Below are 26290 nucleotides of genomic sequence, written 5' to 3' on the forward strand. Positions count from 1 at the left end.
TTCTAGTATATGGTTATCTTATTTTCGTAATAACCGAATAGAATAATTTCAGAGCACGTTATATATATTGTATATCAATGACATCAATGAAGTTTTACGTTTGATTTATATCAATTTTATAGAATCATAAACTGTCACGAGATAACGTAAGATTACGCGAGATTATAAATAGCCTTTCAATGGATTAAGACAGAATTGCCGACATTTTGTGATACCTTGGACAAGTCCGATAACGCACAATGTCCTATCATCATTTAAATCTACATATCTCAATTATGATGTGTGAAACATTATCCTCTTATCACAAATTAGAATTATTGGTTTCAAAGATTACATTTCTTATTGAATGGTTTTAATGATTTTAAGGATCAGATGTCTACCCCCTTTTTTGGGTTGTCAGATCAAAAACGTGCTTAAATAATGTTATGCTACGTCCGACGGTTATAAAATGTTTTGTATACAAAGTTCGTACCATTGTGCCACTATATATCTTATAGAAGGCTTCAATGATTAGTCATCAACTATGTACATAGTTTATAAATTTGTTCATAAAAACGTTAATACAAAAAAAACTGAATTGTTTTTGCAGATGTTAATTGGACTGGTTAAGAATAGAAGCAGTGTTTGAAAAACTTTCCTGTTCATTTATTGCCAATACTAAAGAACGGATATGGAATGGCATAATGGGTAAGTTGATTGTAAAAAGAATTTTTGTTAAAATGTAAATGAAGTAGCTTAAACAAACTGGGAATTCTTCCCAGTTTTAAATGATATAATACAATTCCAATTAGTGTAGAAGTTTTGGATCTATTCTTGTCTAATTTCTATTGTCTCCGAGATTTGCAGATTTGATGGTTATTTTAGCTTTCTAAAACAGGCATCCATATTGCATTGTTCCGTTTTTTGTGCTATGATGTAAATGAAACGTGAGACTGACACGAACCAGCTAAAACTTAATATAGATTTGTTTCCAGAAATATTTTTTTAGCTATTTTGAGTTGCAAAGAAAATATTCGATTTATTTATTTATATAACAATTGAATGTAATGTGATATACTGGCTACAATGACAAAACGATGAAATCAATGAGTTTTCGTAATTATATAACATGTGTTTAAGCTTCTTGCTTAAGCCTTAAAGGGACTCCACTGAGGGTTTTTTCACGTGAAGGGACCGAAAATATTTTTATAAGATTTTGGTATAACTAGATTTACGTCTGGACCAACAACTCTTGTACAAAATTTAAAATAAATCACTCACTCCGTTTCCCAGAAATTATCATTTTTATTGTTCAAATTGGCCCCAAAAATGAAAACCGTTGCAACGCTTTTCACTCAAATCGGCCTTAAATCGCACAAAATCGATTATTTATTTAACACCGTTACTCTTTTGCTTGGTTTTCAAATTTAAGTGTACCAATTGATTTAAGAAAGAATTTCAAATTTTATTATTTTAGGCTATTGGACCTCAGTGGAGTTCCTTTAATATATTACATGTATACCTATCATTCATAGGACTAGCGATTTCTCATGTCTGTATATACACAACAACAATAATATTTTATTTATTGTTTATGTTGTCCAACTAAAACCTATCTTTTTCGTACTAAAACTGAAATATTTTTGAGACAAAAAAGAAATACTGAGAGCAATTTATCATGTTGAGTGGAACAGAAAGAAGAATGACAAGGTGACACCCCATATCTCTGTTTTATGTCACAAATTTGTTTTACAGGAATAAATAAGCTACATTAAATAGTCGTTATATGTTATTCCATAACAAGCAGAGAAATATCGTGTAAAATGTGAAGTTTCTCTTCGTCAAGTTGCTGCTTTTTTCTTCACCAAATGCTCACTATTAAATCTATCTTAACATGCTATGAAATTAAACACTATAATAGAACTACATTCTTCTTTAGTAATTGATCTCTAATAAGACATGGATGCTGAAAAAAGTTTTTATGACGAATACTATTGATATAGTATGGTTATTTTGTTTACCGTTATTTCGAATGAAGATACTCACCATTTAAATTGCTTTTTCTTATTGTTCTCATAATAATTTGCACATTTGTAATTACAGAATTTCCTATTTGTAATCTGTGTTTTTCCGAATAAAGAATGTTATGTTCTATTCTCTTCTGTGAAGACGTGCGTAATAGGGCGTTTAAAAATAGGTTGATATTAATGCACACTATTTCACTCTTTTAAAACCATTAGCTATTTGTTCATCATTTTTATTTTTATTCATAACATTTATATAGAATGTATTTAGCCCACAACGTGTGTGAACCGGAAGTGATTAGCAGACCTATACTGTTTGTAGCTTATTATATTTTTTGTTCGATATTAAAACCCCAAAAATGTTGAAAAAACTGTTCTATAAATCTATGATTCATACAGCATTGGGCCTTATTTAATGACAAACGATTTATTTACAAGTTGTCAATTCATAATAAAGAATGACCTTTCAATCAAACGTAATTGTCTGGAAAATAGGAGCATTTAAGATCAAAAGGTGAAAGTCAATACAATATTGACCTTGTATAATTTACAAAAAAAATCTTGTGTGCCATGAACGTTTCAAGGTAATTACATATTTACACGGACAATTTGGTATTTGATTTCTTCTAATTTATTTTCAATTGAAACGAGTGTTCACTTTTATGTGAGATCTAAATTTTTATTTCTCACGGAATGGCTGCAGTTAATTTCTACATTAAAGTGAAACCTTAGCTTATATTGGTTGCTAAATATATACAATGTATACTGCTTTGTTTAGAGTAGTGTAATATTTGTAAATTTCTTTGCATATGATGTAGATATAAAATAAAGTCAATGGTTGCGTCTGAAATTCTTCTGATTGATAAGTTTATTTATCAATATCATTTTTGTTTCCAGTACTGTAAAAAGGAGAACAAGTATCTCTGCTATTTGGCTAAATACTTTAAATATTTTGTAAAGTTTTACATGGAAAAAGTCGTAATCATGATAAAATATACCTTTACAAAAAGTATATCAAGCTCGTATCATTTTCCTATATGTCCTCGTTGAGAAGGTCGGTTTAATATGCCTTATTCTGTTTTACGTCAGGACCAATGTACGTTCTTAATCCTATTAACTTTAATTTAAACCATTTGAACTTTAAATCAAAGACAGTGTATAATTATTCTGGTTAATAAAATCCGTTAATAACGATCGTTTAAAATGCGATATATGGTTTAACTGACGCCAGTTAAAGCATGCTCAATCAGGATAATCGCTCAATTGTGGGGCTCTAATTGACATTATCATTTAAAGTAAGTAAGACTAATTGTGACAGGGTAATTCATCTGTGAAGGTATGCTATTTAGTGACAACTATGTTTCCTGGATAGGGAATTTAGAGAGTAACAAACGATCCGTAAGTACTAAGATATTGCTTATTGATTCTTTTGTTTTGTAAACTGAGTAAAAATTGACCAGTACAGTATGTTAGTTTTTATACAATTACTTTCTGTTGTTTTTAGATATATTCATTTGTTATCACTAAGCCGGTGTTGAAACACGTGGCATTAGGCTTTTAGAATCACGAGTTTCAGTCTTTAACGTCGCTGCCGGCATTGCCCGCTTAGCTCCGTAGTGGGGGGGGGGGCATCTAAGCTAGGCGTAATTTTTCCGTAACAATAGATGTTGGACATTACTGATTTAATAATGGTCGTTTGTGTCTCACCGTTGATTCAGAAACTTGTCACTTGCGATAATTTGGTATGCACTGGTATTTGTAAAACCAGAAAGACGATTGCCGAGATTAAACCAAAATGTGTAAAACTGAAAAAAAAAACAACAAATAATAAAAAAACTAACAGAAAATAGAAAATTACAACATAAAACATGATCAGTCATACAGGAGTTTCATAGATAACATTAACAGCCTCAACTGTAGGCATGTATATACAGCTCTGTATTCTTTGACTTGAAATGTCGGATTGTATGAAGTGTTTTCTTGGTATTTTTACGTTTATCATACGACAATCCTTAACAGGAAAGGGACAAAGAATTTAACAGCAAAATAATTTCGGCCTATCATTCTTCTTTTTGTCTACCTGTCGCAATTAATGACAGGCAAGAATTATAATTTCAAACACGAAGATGCACATAATTTATATCTGATGACTAATTTAGAATATTAATGAATTTTCTTTTACAGGCCTCAACAGACGGTAGGATTTAGTTGTACAGCACTAATTAGAGATAAGACGTACAATTTTCAAAGCTATACAACACTTGCATTCAGACGGTATTTCTACACTGTAGGAATCATCTGAGGTTTCCCCTATAAAGGATCCCCTTACATTGATCCTTTACATACTTTACTCACTAAATACTTTTTTCGCCATGAGTAATGATTGAAACACCTTCATTTATATATATATTATATTTTTAATGCGAAGCCTGACCGAGACTCAAACCTGGGACCCCCGGAATACCGTACTGCGGCTCTGCTGACTAAGCTATCTGGCCGCCTACAAACTACCTCCCCTTCCCTAATTAGAGAACAATTCAATACCGTGACATAATCATTTTCGGAATAATTTGGGATTCGAACATAACACAACTTTGGGTCTCCTGAAAAGTTTTTCAACGTAATTTTTACCCCATCTTACTACTATGTTTACATCTTAGCCCTAATTGTTCTGGAATTTCATTCAGTACACCCATTATCAGGAGATAATTTGGTTATCTGTTACTTGTCATTGTGGGAGGTCTGTAAAAATCGGTACGACAAGATTTTCAAAATAGAACATGTCCTATCCCTTACATCTTGACATAAGGTTTCCGAAATCAAGAAATAGTATCCTTCACACATTAAGATTTGTCTGTACATCTTAGTTTTAATTGGTGTTGTACTTCAAAATCCTACCGTCTGTTGAGGTCTTTAAGGCAGGTAACGTGCATGACTTCTTATGCAATCAGCTGAATACAAGGTCAACTTATATGACAGAAACCTTAGACATGCAATTGTTTATTAATTCAATTATGATTTTAAGTTAAACAGGTGTACAACAGTGGGTTATTTTATGTCACAAGTAATTAATTTATTAGTTTATTCCGATCAGCCTGGCAAGGTGGGCTTATAAAACAGACAAATTGACTTGGAACAAGGAAAAATAGAATTTATCATTTAGAGAAAGGTTGAAGAATAAATATATCAATAAATATGATAAACGGTAAAAATGTTTTTACAGGAATGACACATTTTCTTATTTGGGTTCAGCTGTGAACTTGAAATTTCATCCGATTTATTGGCAATGTCTTTATGGATTTAATAGCCGGATTTAATTTCTTTGCAAATCAAATTTACATTATTGTATCAGTTATAGATTAGTCCACAAAATACCATGTGTAACAATACATGAAACTCTTGAATTTTCCTATTTTATTCGTTGTCAGATTACAAATTATTATCCCCCTAAATTAGATTGTTACAATATGAGGCTAATATTATGTTACTGGAGATTATTATTTTCATATGACATCAACTTTAACCATTTCATCTTCAGCTTTTACATTTCTATCATTCGTGTAGAGTATTTCTGGCTTTCAGAAATACAATGATCATTCTTGCAATGACTCATTCTAAGTCTTTAAGGTCCGTTAGGTCTCAGAAATGCATTTACAAATGTATTTTTATTTTTCATTTTTTTTTAAAATTTGGTTCCTAAAAGTTATAAACTGGCCATTTATCCGAACATCTTTTGCTTTTTTATACATTTTTTGTGGTCAATTAATACAGTTAAAGTGACTGTTTGGAAGTCAAAATAGTCTTCTGTTTACATTTGCTGCTTTAATGACAGACATATAATTTCAGTCAACGCTAGTTTCTTCAGGTAACACGCATTCAACATGCTCTGAAACGGTTATTTAAACGTTTGCCATTTCTAAAGTAGGAAACATTTATTTTCGTTTCTGAGGCATAATATGTCTTTAAAATGTGTTTCTTCTAATATGCTGTTTACTATACATAATATTTATTATTACCTGATACCTTATATAAATGTAATTTGATTTTTTTTACTTTTTTTCTGAAATTCTAAAAACGTCCACTTTCGCGAACTGATGACCGGTGAATAGTTTCGACTGTTTACCTTGCATGTTCTGACGTCATTGACGTCATAGAGGAATTCCACTTGAAGCGTCCATCGATCTTGATCATAAACCAGACGTGACGTGACATAGTTAAAGTATTAAGTTTAATTATCAACATATATGCAAAACTATTTCCTTGTTCCTTTTTTCTTCTGCAAGTACTATTAAAACAGTAGTTGATCAGGTAATAAAACAGTTATTTCATACGTGATTTGGGGACAGTCAACTGTTGGCCCGAGGTGGCGGGGGGGGGGGGGGTGGTAGTGTTTTGAACTTTTGCCGAAGGCCATAGGTATGTATCTGCCACGTTCTTTATTTGCCTACGAACCACCATAAGGAAATATATTCCTGAGAAAATTTTTCTATACCATTTTCATGAAATATTTCTTTCTAATTGTTTCTCATCCGTAACTATCATATCCCTGTTTCTTTTACCAAAATTTAATACACAATGTTATTGCATTGTTGAAATGTGGGCGATATATCATTGTGATTGCAAAGTATTTTAGTTTCCTTTCAATCAAAGCCAACCGTGTCTTGAACTTCACGTGTCAAAAATGGAAATTATCTAACTTTTAACAATAGATTTATTACTGAAAATATCTAAATTTGACACTGTTCTTGCTATATATATCCACTGACTCATATATATGTAATGTAAGTGTGCATTTGAACGCAATAAATGACACAAACATGACATCTTCATTCACAGAATAAGGAAACTATGCACACACCAAATGAAACAAAAAACAATGGTCTGTTAAAGTGTTTTATGCAAATATTATCAAAATGCAAGAAAAACTTTTTATGAATGGAATGTATATTTGAATTCCACATAAAGAAATAATCCACACCTGCACTTTTCAAACTTTTACATAATTATACTCACCTTAAAAGATGTTGATATATTACACATATTTTCTTATAAAGTATCTTTTTATTTGAACAGAGTGCACGTATGGAAGATTTAACCTTTTATTAAAATTTTGAAACATGCACTAATCACTTATGCAAGAGAAGATTTGCTAATTAATAGAAATGTCAAGGTTTCTCTTCAATCACTCGAAAACTGAGAGACAATTTAACATAATCACATAAATAATACTGCAACATTTACAATATCCATCGATGCAAACAAGAGTTTATTCTTCTGTCTAAAAATCATATTACATAATTATTAAAATACCGCTCATATAACACTTTTATCAGCTGATGTCTATGACAACCGCAAGCATGTGTTTCCTCTTAGTTAAGTCATGCCTTATTAAGAAAGAAAATTAATTGTACGCTTCATTAATAGAAAACGTTGCTTCAAATGATGTACTACTCTCATAGAGCTGATTAAAGGACGACTAATTAGTTGAAATAGAGGGCTTAATTATACATGATTACATTTGATATTTGTTACTTAATTCAAGAACAGACACATTTCAGGGCCATAATAAAATATGTGTTACTAAATTTTAAGAAAAGACACTTTGCAAGGCCATAATAAGCAACGATGACTTGTATGTAGAATGTTTTAAAGTAATGAATAAAGATTAAAACTTTAAAAGACAATTGCCAGAAATACGAAAAGTCTGCATTTGTATTGAATTCCTGTTGATCTAACCACAACAGAAACATCATGCAACTGGCATCTGCATTTCTCTGGTTGTGATCTCTTAGTTTTGAAGAATTGTGTAACGACTTCGGACGTTCTTTACAAATTCCATTTTTCTCTATTTTATCGTGACATCAGCGTTGTATGTGCCGTGTGGAGGCCGTAAAACTCAGTACATTCAGTCAGATATACTTTTTTTCCGATCCATGAAGATCGTCTAGTTCGTCATAATTGTTGTGTTTGTAATATTTCTAGTTCTCCTTATTTGATATACAGGCTTCAAAGCCTCAGATTCCCTTTGCAAATTCCATTTGATGTAGTTCCGCTCATTGGTTTATGGTTTAGAGCATAAGCATTATTTTACTTGGGGACCATAAGTCACTTTCCATTAAATGATACTAACGTGCAACCATGATCACCGCCGTATCAACACATCTTTAGATGTTTCAAAATTTCACGAAATCATGTTTTAATGTTGAATTCTGCTATACCCCGGTCACATATTCACGGAATACGCCCACGGAAGAGCCACGGATTAATTCCGGCATCGTCCGTAGCTACCCGTACTGGTCAGTAGCTCTCCGTATTGTAACCGTAATCAATCGTAGTAGTCCTTGTATATCCGTAGCGATCCTTGACAATTTTTGAACATGCACAAAAATTTGCTACGGAAAAATCAACCGTAGCATGTCCCTGCTAGTCCGTATTAAACCGTACTAATGCGTACTGGTCCGTACGAAAACCGTACTAGTCCGTACTCATCCGTAGTGCACCAACTTGTCAAAGATTCCCACGGTTTGGTACGGAGAACTACGTATTTGTACGGTTATCCTACGTATAAGCTACGGTTTTAATACGGATTAATACGGCATTGTCACGGAAAGCCACGATCGTAATACGTTGTACTACGGAGAGGCAAGGATAAGCACGGTCTTATACGGTTTATTGCGTTGCAACACGAAACGGTACGGAATGGTACGGTCCACCACTGTTTAGTACGGATGAATTAAGTATCATGTACTTTTTCAAGGGTATGAATACTATCTTCTTGTTAAAAACAGACATATTTGCGGGAACATAAAATAAATGATAATTGCCATTAAAGCCCATCTCACACAGGACACACGGCTTACACGGTTGGCCACCCGTGTAAACCGTACATACAACCGAACTAACCGTAGCGTTATCTCACTTACATCCCGGCAGAGCCCCGGCAGAGCCCCGGTAGACGCCCGGGGTGATCCGGGAACGACCGGGGTACGACCGGGAACAACCGGAGTACATCCGTAACTCTGCCGGCAACGTCCTGGATGATCCGGGATGATCCGGGAACATCCGGCATTCGATCCCGGATGGAATAAAATATTTAATATCACCGGGGTGGTCCGGGATGATCCGGGAAGGTATAGCTTTGCCGGCTTCATCCTTAGCTCTGCCGGGAACGACCGGGGTTATAGCGGGGAAGCACCGTAGCTCTGCCGGCACAAACCGGGGATGATCCGGGGTATGATATAGCCGGTAGAGCTACGGTAGAGCTCCGGTAGAGCCCCGGAAAATGCCGGCAGAGCCCCGGCAACTACAGGCAGAGCCCCGGATGATAAAGGTAGAGCTACGGTTGATCCCGGTAGAGCCCCGGCAAAGCCCGGATCATTTCAAAAGAATAACGACAATTTGCGATGATTGCACTTGCTGGTATTAAAACCCCTCCCATTTCCCTTCTATCCAGTATGGCATAAGGATTTTTCAGAAAATCATCATGAATTACTATTCTGGAACAATAGATATTATATTAAATAAAAATTATGTATCAATGTTATCATTTTCGGGCGTTTTCAATCCACCGGGGTTCTACCGGGGCTCTGCCTGGATCGTCCTGGGCTCTGCCGGGGCTCTGCCTGGATCGACCGGGGCTCTGCCTGGGTCAACCGGGGCTCTTCCGGCGTCATCCGGGAACGACCGGGGAAGCACCGGCATGAACCGTAGCTGCACCTGGGCTCTGCCTGGATGATCCGGAGCGCATCCTGGGTGGTTAGTTGAGAACTACCGTAGTGCTGCCGGGGTAAGTGTGACCGCAACAATAATTTCACCCCGGATCGTCCCGGATCATCCCGGTAAGTTACCGGGATGATCCTGGGCTCTGCCGGGAGTAAGTGAGACCGAGGCTTAAGGCCGCTATTCCATTTATACGTGATCAGTGGTCCGCGTCCGTCATCCGCATCCGTTACCGATTCGCTAATCAAAGAATACGTTGAATCTATTCCTTTTGTCCGTTTACTATCCGCTTCCGCGACGGCATCCGCGACGTTTCGCAGGATGTGCGATTTTTTACGGACGCGGACAGTCACTGACATGTCTCATCCCTACAAAATGCCTCGAACGAAATTAAATACTTTATCGATTTCGAAAGAAAATAGTAAAGAAGTCACCAAAATGGTGTAGGAGAACATATAAGTTTATGATGCAGCAATGACAGATTAAAAAAAAACAACATCTGGTCATCGGTTGCTAAAGAGATGTTATTTGAAAACCTAACTGGTATTCAATGTTTGTTACCTAATTCTTTGATGTTACAACTGTTTTTGGTATTAAAATGAAATTATATCGTATTCTACAAATAATTATCCTCTGTTCGCTATACTTCAATTAAAGGTATATAGAAAATAACGTACCTATGGAATAATACCCACGGACATGCCCGGACACGGATCACTGACGCGGACCACTGATCACGTATAAATGGAATAGCGGCCTAAACGGCCTTACACTCGGGCCATTCGAGTGTATCCGTGTAAGCCGTGTATGATTTTTAAAACTTTTAAAAAACTGGTACGGATGCCATGTCCGTGAATGACCGTATAAGCGACCGTACAAGACCGTAAGAGACCGTGTGAGACCGTATGAGACCGTATATACAGCCGTATGTGAAGTCCACTCCACGAGTGAGCCCAACCGTATCAATGTCGTATATAAATCGTATGGAATCGTTCGAGACCGTCCCCAAGTCCTACATCCAACACCCGATTAACACCCGAATGTCACAAGATCACGGTACGATTCAAACGAGTGCACACACGGTTTCATACGATCGCCATACGACCAATACGGTTCATATACGAAATATACATGGCCGACACGGTAAAGTACGGGTATACAGGGTCTCACACGGCCTCGTACGTTCTAACACGGCCTCAGCAAGAACGTTACAAAAACACAACTAACTGCTGCTACCCTACCGAGAGTACTTGCTGCATCACACTAAAATGTATCCAAAGAAGAAGGTTTGGAAGCATAGAAGGAATACAAGATAGCCATCCAGGCCCACCGACCACTCCAACTTATTGACTCTGATAAGCTGGAGGACCAACAATAACCATGTCTCCCAGGGATTCAAACTCCAATGCCAGCTCGGTGGACCCTCCAGCAACCGCTGCACCACAGAAAAAAGACACATTCATTTTACATTTCTTCACCTTTTATTCATTTATTGATGTTAATGATCTATATATAGGTGTTCTTCGCTGAAATTTCGAAAATTCATGAAGCCAAGTCATCAAAGTGGGTTAATTTATATCAAAACATACACAAATGTGTGATATTTCGAGCCTAACTCGACCAAAAGTCGGCGGGAGTCCCTATGTAAACCCTGTGAAAGTCGAGTAAATCGAGTAAAAGTCGTGTTTATCCGTACCAGACCGTACTAGAGCGTACTTGGAACCGTACAACAGTCGTATGTATTCGTATGCAAATCGTGTTCAAACCTTGCTTGACCCAGTAATTCCGTGCTCAATTCGTACATACTCGTGCTATATTCGAGTCTAATTCGTGCCAACTAATCCACAAGCACGACTGGAGCTCAAAACTTGTACCAGTCAACCCGTGTATAACCGAGTATACCGTATGGGAATCGTGTGTCCAACCGTGTTTTGTGTGAGACGGGCTTTACTGGCTGCAACTTTATATTGAAATGGCTAAGAATGCGGAGGCAGTGGTCGAGCTGCTTGATGGCATGCATAGAAGTAAATTTATATTAATACCGAACTACAATTCATAAGTAATAGAATAACATCATTCTAATGTTCCATATTTTACAACATTGGATCGTGAAATTGGAGTAAATATGTACATAAAACGAAGTGCTCATAAGCTTTGGACGCTGGCCCTTGGGTGATAATAAGATTGATTAACGAGCTTTTTACATATTTGTAAAACATAAACATTCTCGATTATTAAAGTAATTGTAAAATGAACAGCAAATCTTATAATTAAAAGAGAAGCAGTATTGATCAACATTTTTCATTAATGATTACTAGTCTATATCTAATCAGGAAAGAGAAGACAGACGAGATGGTGGACTAGAGATGGACTTTTACGAAGACAGCTTCATGTTTAGTATGAGGCTCTCATGGCCGAACTTGTTGAGGTTCAAGAAATTCACTTTAATCGGACCTGATGTGTCGGGGGTCGGACGCGATTAGGCCGTATCCTCTTCGCCAAAACCATTGAACTCTGCAATTCGTTTTCTAGGTGTTCTTTTCTTGTGAGGCATTTTGAAAATGAGCAAGCAAGAGGTTGTGGACGGATATATAAGATCCGCATAGATCCGTGGCAATTCGTTCTTCTCCGTATCAATTCGTTCTTCTCCGTATCAGACCGTACTTATTCGTACTAACCCGTGCTTATACCGTAGCAGACCGTAGTGTCATCCGTAGTGCGTCCGTCCTGATTCGTGTCGCTCCGTATCAAACCGTGTCGGTCCGGAACAATCCGTGTCTCTCCGGGGACTTTTGGTGGTAAATCCGTCGGACTCCGTGCTCATACCGTTGTGTGTACGTACTGGAACCGTAGCGGACTACGGAATTTCACATTTCCGTAGTAATCCGTGAACGATTAGACCGTAGCATTCCGTGGCATTATCCGTGAATATGTGACCGGGGCTTAAAGAGGTATTAGGGTGCGTGGGCGGTGGCTTTGCACTAACCACTCCGGTCATAAACAGGCTCAATGAAACTGGGCCTGCAACGTTTTCAGTTTTACCATTTTAGGTGTTCTATACTTGTTTCTTAGTTGTTTCATTTTCATTTATTATATTAAAGATAAATACTCTTGTACCCACTTAGACATACAATGACATACAATGAACTGAACAACATTTATGTCCATGTTTAATTACACATTACAGGTTTAATTAGAGAGTCTGTTACACTAGAGAGAAATTGTGCTGACACGTGATTCATTCAAAACATGATTGATGGATTATTAAACCACATGACATCTGTCGACGTCGATACAGAAATAGATTGTTTATGACTTAAATAGAAATCAATTACAGCGCCTAAGGTTACTGTTTTTGTGTACCAGTATTTTCATTAACAGATGTGTCGTGCAATCATCTTATATTTACATTAAGTAATAGAAAGAGCATCAAAACGTATAAATCAGATTGCCGAGTGTTTTGATGTTCTTTCTCTTTTGTATCATAGGCAAAAATTAAAACGCGTCCCCTGTTTTTACAATATGAAACTTTAGAAAAAGTAACTAATAAATGAGCATCTGATTACTAGTATGATACTTCTATCGCTGTCGTCACAATAAGTAAACCCCTGAAAAAATGTGTCAATCAATGGGCATACTCTGGAGTGCGGGTCTCCAGCTAACGAACTGTACATGTATATGTATGTATACGATTTAACTATGACACATTTTCAACAGAAAGATCTCCAAACTATGATACTATTTTGATAAGAACTGTGCAGAACTAGGGTGAAATGTACAAACATACCTGTCCATTATAACTACAATATTCTTGTTGTTGTTGTTTTTTTCTGCATTCTTTTTCATTTTATAAAGTAATTATCATTATATTAGTATTATAAGTCATCTCTGTCATTTGTTGGAACAATGTCATAACAAGTACAACTATATTTGAGTCAGACAGATTATTGGCGTGACAGTTGTCCCCCTGCAGCTAACATCGTAATTAAATGGGAATAAACCACGTATTCTTAATATTCCTAAGCGTGATATAGTAAATGCATTAAAGAATTGGAGAGTGAAAAATAAGATTGTAAACTATTTACCTCGTAATATATCTACTTTAATTGTACTAATACGTTCTAACACAAGTGTAAGTGTAATTTAAATGGAATTTTGATAAAGGTTAGAAAGCCTAGTATAAAAAAACCCAGAAAAAAACACAACAACAACAGAAAACAAACAAACAAAACAACAACACCTCCAATGTACGTTGCTGCAACATCCGTTCCTCATTGTTCAATTAGTAGTCATTATAATAAATTACGCCGTGCATTTAAGTTTCCTGGTTAGTTTTAACAAATTAACTATTGTGGATCACTTGACTTTTTGTATTTAGGAGTTAGTTTAAAAATGCTTCGTCATTTCGATTACCCCGATGTTTGAATTTTCAATACCAAACGTTTCAATCATATGACATGCTTGTTTCTTGTCGAGAATGAGTACGCTAGCTGCTGTTTTTGCATGCAAATGCAAATTCTATAAATCACCAAAAAGATGCGAAATATTCACAGGGGTTATAATCTTAACATACCCTGTAAAGCTTGTAGGTGGTATTTTATGTCAAATCATATGCAACCGATTAAAAAGTAGGTTTTATAAAAACCAACAAACACAGCAAAACGATTATTTTACGTTATTTTTTTAAGCTTCGAATGATTACAATGTTATATCAGCGTTCAATATAAATTATCGTGCCAGGTATTTGTGGTAACAGCCTGGTTATATTGACGTAAAAATGAAGCATATTTATGTGTAATTTGCTGAAAGTTATCATGACATTTTCCTAAACATTTGGGATTTTATTAATATCATTTAGTTTTTAAGTTTTGCGGGAAAGATATATTTTTGTAATATTTTCAATTAACTGGATTTAGATTGGACACCATCCCTTCATAATCGAAGCTCATTTTTTTCAGAATTGAAAAGATAAATAAAATTTACTTTGCTAAACTTAATTGTGTCAGACAATAAACACGTTATTGTCTTAAACGGCAATAATTGGTAAATCTTTCAGTATCTAAGCTAAATAGACGAAAACTCAATATTCTATTCGTAAAGAAAAACAAAATGAAACTTTGATTATTGTTTCTTTATATTTGAATAGATTTGTATTCTGTAAGCTGGGAAATATAAATTTGTTCTTACAAATTACTGTCCCTATCAAATGATATCATTAGCTGGTAATGTTCGGATGGCGTGTTAGAGACAGTTTAAAGCAAAGCCAATACTGTTCAGCAAGAAGTAACCACAGACCAGTCTGTAGAAACGAATCTAACTCATTTATGAGGCATTAATAATAATGATATTATTGGAATTATTTTATCTCACATGTTTATAATTATTCCCAAGTTGGCCTCTTTATCCAATAGGCGACTCTCAGGATAATAGTTCAAAAGAGCAATGCTACCAAAAGTAATATCCCAATTCTTGAATAATTGAATATTAACTTTTACTTGATGGATATTTTTCTCTCTGCAACAGTTTGTATTTGTTTGGTATAATGTGCGTTACCCTTTTACAAATAATTTGTGACTCAAAATGATCATTGATAGAGTGTGGCAGTTGAATTATTCAATTTATTTTTGTTACCTAGGAAACGGATACTGGAAAATTACAGTAAGTAGTTTTTTTGTGTCATGCAAGATTTTAACCGGCGAAGTCTGATATTGTAAAACAATATATAATCTCATATAAAATTTCATAGGTAAATGTTACGTATCTTGTGATAATCAATGACAAACTGTATCCTTACCTCTGCTTATAACATAAGGGTACAGTTGCATTTGAAAGGAATAATTTTATAGGAAAATAAATGAGACAACTTTTCATTAGAAAAAATAGCATTTTGTTTTTCTTGAAACTTTCTTGAAACTTGCTTTCGAAGTTCTTTTTCTTTCACGCCATTATGAACCAATGTGTGCAGTATCTATATAGCATTTTTAGAAATTTATATTATATTTATATTATCGTGCAAACTCATAGAAAGTTATATCTGATACATGTGGCTAGCTGAATTATGATCTGTAGAACATGTTCAATGTATACAATTAATTACCTACACTGGTTTATTGTTTTGAATAATATATAAGCTAACACTCCGTTTATAAGTAATAACGTTTATGATTTACTAGAAACAAGTCTTTTGATGAAAACATATTGGTTACTGAAAATATACCATTGCTGTACTTTAATCTAAAGAAATACACAAGTGATATTGTTCAATAAAACTCACTATTGCTTGTCTCGGATAGTAGCATTTCCTTTTATGCCAAACAACAACAATATAATTGCTACATTGTAATATTGCAATTGAAAATACCAAAATTTATAACATTGCTTTACGGAAGACATTTGTGACTTTTTTAATCATATAGATTTAGAATATAAATGGAGTTAATGGTATAAAATGCACAGATTGAACAGGTTTTGTAATATATGATTAAAGCAAGCTTTCAAACGTTTGTACTTATCATATATATCAGCTTTGCATAATTATGCTATGGTTGATATGTAAACGAATTGCTATTAATAACTTATTAGCCACCATGACCGATTAGTTCAAATGTAGCTGATGACTTTCGATTATTTCATACGAGAAAGCTGTCCAGCTAGTATGCATAAGGTCGACTATTCCACTCAGGCGCCCTATCGTACCGGAAATAATGCACAGAGGGGCACATAAGGTCTTTGTCAAAAAGAATAGCTGAAAAATTTTTATATGCCCGTTACGTTGTCGATGTAATGTAATATACAAGTTTTTACAACCAAGCAAATGAAACTTAAAATTTCTTAAATATTGTACTATGTGTTCATGGACATAGAAATGCTTCGGATACAACTGACTTGGCTATGGACGGAAAATGTAACGCTCAAATATAAAAGAATTAAATTGCCATACTGTTTTGTTCTAATCCAGAGTTAATAGAACAGTTCAAATGTGTTTGGTTTAGTTGTACGTCTAAAATAGGTTCAGTGTTAAACTAGGATCGTATCTCTTATATAAGCAATACTATGTTCTAAGATGAGGGTGGCAGTTTATTTATGTCACCATTTTGAATTAAGTAATAAATGTCTTCATTCATGATTAACATTTACACTTCACATAAATAAATGCAGATTTGATGCTATATTTAGTTTTAATTCTTCATCCTAATTGTCATTTATTCAAAGTTCGTACGAAACGCTTTGTTACTTTACCAGTGATTATACACATGTTTCTTTTTACTTCAATATCTAAAATGATTCATTGGTCGACAGCAGGTATTGCCTGCAACTAAATTCGGGGAGAAATTGAAAATATTTATTTTATAGCGGACATTAAGCACTGAAATTGATTTGTGTTGGGAAAATAAAGATATAATATTCCATTCCATACCGGTTTTACGAAACATAATCTCCCTTTTCATAAGTTATTGTGATTTACACTTAGATGTTTTTAAACTATTACTTTAAACATCAATGTTCAATTTTACCGAACTTTATAGGAACAAATCTAAAACAAACAACACACTTTGATAATATGATTATTTTTGTTGTGACATTCCTCCTTGTTTGGAATAAAATAACGCCATATGCTCATAACATTAATATTTTTCTTAATATTTTTCCGGTCCTACTAAACACTGCTAAGGACTGCTAAGGACCGCTAAGGACTGCTAAGGACTGCTAAGGAGCCACAAAGGACTACTAAAGAGGCACAAAGGACCTTAAAATACCTCCTAGGCCATTCTTATATTACATGGTATTATTTTTAGTGAAAAAAAATTATAATTTTAAGAAAAAATATGATTTTGGTGAAAATTTTATGAGTTGTCGGACCGCTAAGGACTGCTCAGATACACAAAAGACTGCTAGGGAGACACAAAGGACCTTAAAATACCTCCTAGGGCATTCTTATAATACAAGGTAGAATGTTTAGTGACAAAAAATGTATTATTTTAAGAAAAAATATCATTTTAGTGATAAAATTTATGTTTTTGAAGAGTTGTCGGACCGCTAAGAACTGCTCAGGTGCACTAACAACTGCTAGGGAGGCACAAAGGACCTTCAAATCCCTCCTAGAACATTCTTATAATATATAGTAGTAAGTTAATAGACAAAAATGTATTATTGTAAGAAAAAAATATGATTTTGGTGATAGAATTTATGCTTTCGATGAGTTGCCGGACCGCTAAGGACTGCTCAGGTGCGAAAAGGACTGCTAGGGACCTTAAAATATTTCCTAAAGAGGCACAAAGGACCTTAAAATACCTGTAAGGGCATTCTTATAATACATGGTAGTATGTTTAGTGATAAAAAATGTATAATTTTAAAGAAAAATATCATTATAGTGATAAAATTCATGTTTTTGAAGAGTTGTCGGACCGCTAAGGACTGCTCAGGTGCACTAACAACTGCTAGGGAGGCACAAAGGACCTTCAAATCCCTCCTAGAACATTCTTATAATATATGGTAGTAAGTTAATAGACAAAAATGTATTATTGTAAGAAAAAAATATAATTTTGGTGATAGAATTTATGTTTTTGATGAGTTGCAGGACCGCTTAGGACTGCTAGGGAAGTACAAAGAATCTTAAAATACCTCCTAGGGGCACAAAGGACTGCTAGGGAGGCACAAAGGACATTTAAATACCTCCTAGGGCATTCTTATAATATATGGTAGTATGTTTAGTGAGAAAAAATGTATAATTTAAAAAAAAATATAACTTTGGTGATAGAATTTATGCTTTCAATGAGTTGCCGGACCGCTAAGGACTGCTCAGGTGCACTAACAACTGCTAGGGAGGCACAAAGGACCTTAAATTACTTCCTAGGGCATTTTTATATTATATTGTAGTAAGTTAATAGATAAAAAATGTATTATTTTAAGAAAAAATATAATTTTGGTGATAGAATTTATGTTTTCGATGAATTGGAGGACCGCTAAGGAGGTACAAAGAATCTTAAAATACCTCCTAGGGGCACAAAGGACTGCTAGGGAGGCACAAAGGACTTTTAAATATCTCCTAGGGCATTCTTATAATATATGGTAGTATGTATAGTGAGAAAAAATGTATAATTTTAAGAAAAAATATAATTTTGGTGATAGAATTTATGTTTTCGATGAGTTGCCAGACCGCTAAGGACTGCTCAGGTACACAAAAGACTATAAGCGAGGCCCAAAGGACCTTAAAATCACTTCTAGAACATTCTTTTAATATATGGTAGTATGCTTAGTGACAAAAAATGTATTATTTTAAGAAAAAATTTAATTTTCGTGATAGAATTTATGTTTTTGATGAGTTGCTGGACTGCTAAGGATCGAGAGCTCAGGTGCGCAAAGGACTGCTAGGGAGGCACAAAGGACCTTAAATTACATCCTAGGGCATTTTTATATTATATTGTAGTAAGTTAATAGATAAAAAAATGTATTATTTTAAGGAAAAATATAATTTTGGTGATAGAATTTATGTTTTCGATGAATTGCAGGACCGCTAAGGACTGCTAGGGAGGTACAAAGAATCTTAAAATACCTCCTAGGGGCACAAAGGACTGCTAGGGAGACACAAAGGACATTTAAATATCTCCTAGGGCATTCTTATAATATATGGTAGTATGTTTAGTGAGAAAAAATGTATAATGTTAAGAAAAAATATAATTGTGGTGATAGAATTTATGTTTTCGATGAGTTGCTGGACCGCTAAGGACTGCTCAGGTGCGCAAAGAACTGCTAGGGAGGCACAAAGGACCTTAAATTACTTCCTAGGGCATTCTTATAATATATGGTAGTATGTTTAGTGAGAAAAAAGGTATAATTTTAAGAAAAAATATAATTGTGGTGATAGATTTTATGTTTTCGATGAGTTGCTGGACCGCTAAGGACTGCTCATGTGCGCAAAGAACTGCTGGGGAGGCACAAAGGACCTTAAATTACTTCCTAGGGCATTCTTATAATATATGGTAGTATGTTTAGTGAGAAAAAATGTATAATTTGAAGAAAAAATATAATTGTGGTGATAGATTTTATGTTTTCGATGAGTTGCCAAACCGCTAAGGACTGCTCATGTGCGCAAAGAACTGCTAGGGAGGCACAAAGGACCTTAAATTACTTCCTAGGGCATTCTTATAATATTATGGTAGTATGTTTAGTGAGAAAAAAGGTATAATTTTAAGAAAAAATATAATTGTGGTGATAGATTTTATGTTTTCGATGAGTTGCTGGACCGCTAAGGAGAGCTCAGGTGCGCAAAGAACTGCTAGGGAGGCACAAAGGACCTTAAATTACTTCCTAGGGCATTCTTATAATATATGGTAGTATATTTAGTGAGAAAAAATGTATAATTTTAAGAAAAAATATAATTGTGGTGATAGAATTTATGTTTTCGATGAGTTGCCAGACCGCTAAGGACTGCTCATGTGCGCAAAGAACTGCTAGGGAGGCACAAAGGACCTTAAGTTACTTCCTAGGGCATTATTATAATATATTGTAGTAGGTTTATAGATAAAAAATGTAATATTTTAAGAAAAAAAATAATTTTGGTGATAGAATTTATGTTTTCGATGAATTGGAGGACCGCTAAGGGGCACAAAGGACTGCTAGGGAGGCACAAAAGACCTTAAATTAATAATTATTAGAGTATAGTAATTCTATTTAATTTTGTTTAGTGATCTTTCTATTTTTATGTATTTTGGTGTTGATTATTATGTTTTGGATGAGTAACAGGACTGCATAGGATGTGAAAATTGACTAGGTCTTTAAGTAAATGCTCTTATGTTAAGTGGTAGGATACATATATAGAGGATATTGAATGAGTGTAGTTTAATACTAAATTTATTGAAAGAGTTGAATAAAATCATATTATGCGAGCTCTGGCGAGCATAATACTGTTTTATTCAACGAGTTCAATATTAATTTAGAATTGAATCTACACAAATATAATATTCTATTTATCACATGTACAAAATAAGAACAGTGAACTGTTAAAATGAGTAATTCTACAATGACGCGCCCATAGTGTAACGCTATGTTTATATATAGCGCAAATGACGTCTGGTCAAAGTGTTATTACACTAGTGTAATATCGTTTTTATTAAATGGCTTTATAACACGCCCGCGCTGGGGTTTATGTGATAAAAATATATATATATAAATATTTTTTTTTAAGGAACTGAAGTGGACAGATGTAACAGAAATGAGCAAATGATTCTTTTTACAATAACACTAAACTTATCTTGTTCTTATGTTGTATGATATGGAAGTAGTTAGCTTTGCAACTGTACATAGAAATATTTCACACTAAAATTAAATAGAATAATCATAACAGAATGATAAATCTTATCAGGCTATATATTCACAGAAAACTATTAAAGTAGGATATATAGAATGTTGAAGTGACATTGTGGTTAAAATTAATCAATGGTTAAAACATAGACTCTTTAAGATCATTCTTTTTACTTCAATAAAAAACAAATCATCTAATTCCCAGCCCCTCATAAAACAGTGGGATAAGGATCCTAACTATATACATACAGATGGGGCTGGCACATTATTGGAAGTTAACAAGCTGTATATTGGGAGCTGTGTATTGTATATTGGGATGTGTGATATATTACAAACCAGTGGGGTGCCAATATAGGGTGATATACTTCAAAACAGTGGGAGGGACTTTCTGTTAGAGAATGCCTATTAAGTAGGCTGTAGATCAATAAAGTCTAAGGATCTATTGAACATCATTTTTTTATTGGCCAAATATGTAGTCAATGAAAAAAAAAACAACCCAAAAAACAAATATATTTCACCACCCTGAATAAAGTATTTGTCTCCATATTCCAGCACATTGTCATATCACTTGACCAATATAATTATTATAAGAAATGGAAGAAGATCATAAGAAAAAGGATTTTAATATATGGTTATGACCCCAGTAATGAAAAAGTGATAATAATTAAAATTTGTTTGTAAACAAAGTCCTAAACAAATATTTTGACTCTATAAATTTTAATGAATGATCAGCTGTCCATTTATACTGAAACATTAACATAGAGAACTATCAATACTGGGAAATAATGAACTTATAACACTGAATCATAATAACATCTTCATATAATAATGTTACTGACATTTCACATAAATAAAAATAAAATTTCATCAATTGGTAGTAATAAATTACAACAATTTAAAAGCAGATCTGTAAATTTTTTAATGAAAATTTTTATTTGTTGGTATTTACTATTTTAGTAAATAGAAATTCAAGCTTATGACAACTTATAATTTACTTCAGCCTGTATAATATCTATTAAAAACATAAATCTGATTATATCACTATATATTGTTTTGTAAATATATATAGAAAGTTACTGTCTGTATGATAATTTTCTTTAACACAATGGTAATACATTATCTGGAAATAAAGAATCTTCCTTTCATTATCAATGTTCTTATTTAATTCAGAACAGTTCATTCAAATGTCTATGCAACTTTTCATTTTGAAATACAAAAAGAAAGGAACTCCTTGATCAAGGAGCTTGATTCTATGTATTTTTGCTGAAATTTGTTCTATTTGTTTACATTAATTGAACATTATGTACTATTTAATATGTGCTTAAACATAAATATATATGCTTGCATTTGTTTTGTCAGGGTATGTCTTTGTATATATTAGTTATGATGTGTGTTTAAGACCGGCTTCATAATTGATATGTGCTTAAACATAAATATGTGTACTTGCATTTATTTTGTAATAATATATGTTTATATATAGATGTTTTGCTATGTGTTTAAAATTTGATACAATGAAGTGTGCTTGTATAACAATGAATAATTGTAGCTTTTGAAAGATTTGATCTGTCAGACTGCACAGATATGCATGCTAGCCTAGATCAATGATTTAGGCATATAAGAAAGATGGTATGTGATTCACCATGATATGATTTTTTTTTATATCCACTATTTTATATGTGCTTGTACATTCGTATAAAATCTTTTTTTCTTTTATTCTGTCATGACATGTGTCTGTATATCAATACAGATGTTTTGATATGTCTTTAAGACTTGCAATATTATTTGATTTGTGTGTATTCATCTATATATTAGCTTTCATTAATTTTGTCAAGGTATATGTTTGTATATAGATGTTTTTATGTGTTTGGAACTTGTATATAGATGTTTTGATTTGACTTGTAATTTCATGTTTTGATTTGTGGGGAAAATTGACTGGATTTGTTTGTATTTGGATTGTTCCCTATTTTACCTGTTCTTTTACTATAACTTTTTCATTTTTAAAGTACAACTTCAAACTTCAAGTATATGTTTATAACCATCAACTACATCTTATGTGACAAGGGTCATAACTTTTGAAGCCATGTTTACAGAATAATCACCCCTGGAACTTATTATTTACTTCTTAATTTTTTAAGGGATCACCTTCAAACTTCAAATATGTTTTCCTTATTATTGTTATGATGATAATGTTTTCAACTCAAGCATCAATATTTCAAGAATTATCTCCTCATGAACTTAGATATCTTTCTTTAAAAGTGTAATTTTTTACTATAACTTCTTTTTTTCTTAAGGTATTTTTTTCACACTTCAAATATATGTTCCTTATCATTACCCACATGATATTTGACTGACTATTGATCACTCATATTTAGCACTCATTTTCCCCCTAAATTGTCCCCCTTGCACTTAGAAAATGTTTTTTGCAATAACGTCTTCATTTCTAATAGTTTCTACATCTAACTTCATATATTTATTATTTATTATCCCCCTTATGATGTCAGACAACATTCATTACTCAAGCATGAATATTTTTTACATTTATTTCCCCTTGAATTTTTTCTTAGCTTTGTTTTCCTTTACAGCGTCAGGAGTTTAATTAGCCAAGCTTCACTGTCTCCGATATGTAAAAAATATCAGTTTTTATGAATATGATAGAACTGTATGAAAGTTTTATCTTATCTTAAACATATGATGAATTAGGAGGTTATATGAAAACCTGAATTTGATTTGTCATAATATGTGTTAGTGTGCTTGTATATAGCTTTCTTGTTATGTGCTTGTAACTTGATGTTTGAATGTGTGTTTGTGTACACATGTTATGATAAAGCCTGAATTTATCCTTTGAACAAAAAGAAACCTTGCAATTGATTTTTAAATTTGTATTTGTATATGTATATGATGTTCAATGTAATGGAAAATGTTTTTCTAATTACATCTTACAAGACAAATAGAATTTCATAGTACCAGCATATTATTGGAGAGGTCCAAATATGCCAAAATTTATAGAATTATTAAATTTGAAAATGTATGCACATGGCCTCAATTAGATAATTTAAAAGAAAAGAAAGATAATACACAAATAATTAGTAGACATAATTGTTAAGTTGCATTATGTTTTTGTTATTACCATTATATATGAATCAAATATGCATCAATTATATTCTACATTACTTGTTTTAAAATATGGCAAGAATCATGGATATATCCAGTACATTTAAATATATAATCTATTATTTGTTAAATATATGAAATTTCACATACGTTTAAAACTTTAAACATTTATCCAGTATATATTTTGGTTTACATGTGTATCATGTGATACTATACATGATATGTCAGTTAAACACAACATTAATGTATTTATACTTGAAGAGTTTGTCATTATGACTTTCTCCACTATTACATCATGCTATGTTAAGTAATCCATATTTATGTTAAGTATTGTCGACATTTCCACTGTTCTTTGTCTTGTATTATGCTATTATAATGTCATCATGGGCTTATAAGCCTTATATGATTGTTTGTTTTAACAAAAAAATAGGGTTTGTAAAACAAAGGGAAATAACTCTGTTAATATTAATATAGGTATCAGGCTATTTTCGTCATACTATATATCTTAAGTACTGCGTTACTGCATATTTTTACTTCATTTTGGTAATTTACGCAGATTGTAAGTGCCAATTGCAATGTGTCAATTACTTTCTTTACTTCATAATATTTTACTTTTAACAACATTTTCAAAATATTCATGAAAATAAGCATGAATCTGGAGGCGTGGCGTGCCGCTTAAACATTTTGCGACTTCTTTAAATCAAACCACTTATAATTGCATACAATTACTGACAAATGATTTTGTTGTTCTTGTGTTTTGTTTCGGCAAGAACAACATAAACATTAACAAACAAGTAACTGTATAAATATAGATTTATATGATACATTGTAATTATACATACAAGTGTTTGTCAAATTTTTTGTAATAATTGAAGTTGAAACACTTTCTATAGCTGAATTTACTGACAAATGATTTTGTTGTTCTTGTGTTTTGAGCAGTCCTTAGCGGTCCGACAACTCTTCAAAAACATGAATTTTATCACTAAAATGATATTTTTTCTTAAAATTATACATTTTTTGTCACTAAACATACTACCATGAATTATAAGAATGCCCCAACAGTTATTTTAAGGTCCCTTGTGCCTCCCTAGGAAATATTTATAGGTCTTTGTGCCTGCCTAGCAGTCCTTTTCGCACCTGAGCAGTCCTTAGCGGTCCGGCAACTCATCGAAAGCATAAATTCTATCACCAAAATTATATTTTTTCTTACAATAATACATTTTTGTCTATTAACTTACTACCATATATTATAAGAATGTTCTAGGAGGGATTTGAAGGTCCTTTGTGCCTCCCTAGCAGTTGTTAGTGCACCTGAGCAGTCCTTAGCGGTCCGACAACTCTTCAAAAACATGAATTGTATCACTATAATGATATTTTTCCTTAAAATTATACATTTTTTGTCACTAAACATACTACCATGAATTATAAAAATGCCCCAACAGTTATTTTAAGGTCCTTTGTGTCTCCCTAGGAAATATTTATAGGTCTTTGTGTCTGCCTAGCAGTCCTTTTCGCACCTGAGCAGTCCTTAGCGGTCCTGCAACTCATCGAAAGCATAAATTCTATCACTAAAATTAAATTTTTTTTCTTACAATAATACATTTTTGTCTATTAACTTACTACCATATATTATAAGAATGTTCTAGGAGGGATTTGAAGGTCCTTTGTGCCTCCCCTAGCAGTTGTTAGTGCACCTGAGCAGTCCTTAGCGGTCCGGCAACTCATTGAAAGCATAAATTCTATCACCAAAATTATATTTTTTCTTAAAATTATACATTTTTTCTCACTAAACATACTACCATGTATTATAAGAATGCCCTTACAGGTATTTTAAGGTCCTTTGTGCCTCCTTAGGAAATATTTTAAGGTCCCTAGCAGTCCTTTTCGCACCTGAGCAGTCCTTAGCGGTCCGGCAACTCATCGAAAGCATAAATTCTATCACCAAAATTATATTTTTTTCTTACAATAATACATTCTTGTCTATTAACTTACTACTATATATTATGAGAATGTTCTAGGAGGGATTTGAAGGTCCTTTGTGCCTGCCTAGCAGTTGTTAGTGCACCTGAGCAGTCCTTAGCGGTCCGACAACTCTTCAAAAACATGAATTTTATCACTAAAATGATATTTTTCCTTAAAATTATACATTTTTTGTC

At 33.4% G+C, this 26290-nt stretch overlaps 1 protein-coding gene across 3 annotated transcripts in view; it reads left to right on the plus strand.

Moving 5' to 3' along the window:
• The first annotated feature begins 664 nt into the window (after window positions 1-664).
• Window positions 665-26290, plus strand: part of LOC132726003 (formin-J-like) — a 70977-nt gene continuing 45351 nt past the window's right edge. Inside the window, exon 1 of one of the 3 annotated variants that reach the window (XM_060711242.1) lies at window positions 665-687. Coding sequence is in view for 2 of the 3 variants with exons in the window: in XM_060711233.1 (XP_060567216.1) it covers window positions 15303-15380 (78 nt within the window). In the remaining variant the exon portion in view is untranslated. Of the gene's footprint in view, window positions 688-3326; window positions 3402-15287; window positions 15381-26290 lie in introns of those variants that run through there. The other 2 variants (XM_060711234.1, XM_060711233.1) reach the window with 2 other exon arrangements.

This window comes from Ruditapes philippinarum, unplaced genomic scaffold, assembly GCF_026571515.1.
Source record: "Ruditapes philippinarum isolate M1 unplaced genomic scaffold, ASM2657151v2 ctg79_1_1_1_1, whole genome shotgun sequence".
In the NCBI taxonomy this organism is placed as follows: Eukaryota; Metazoa; Mollusca; class Bivalvia; order Venerida; family Veneridae; genus Ruditapes; species Ruditapes philippinarum.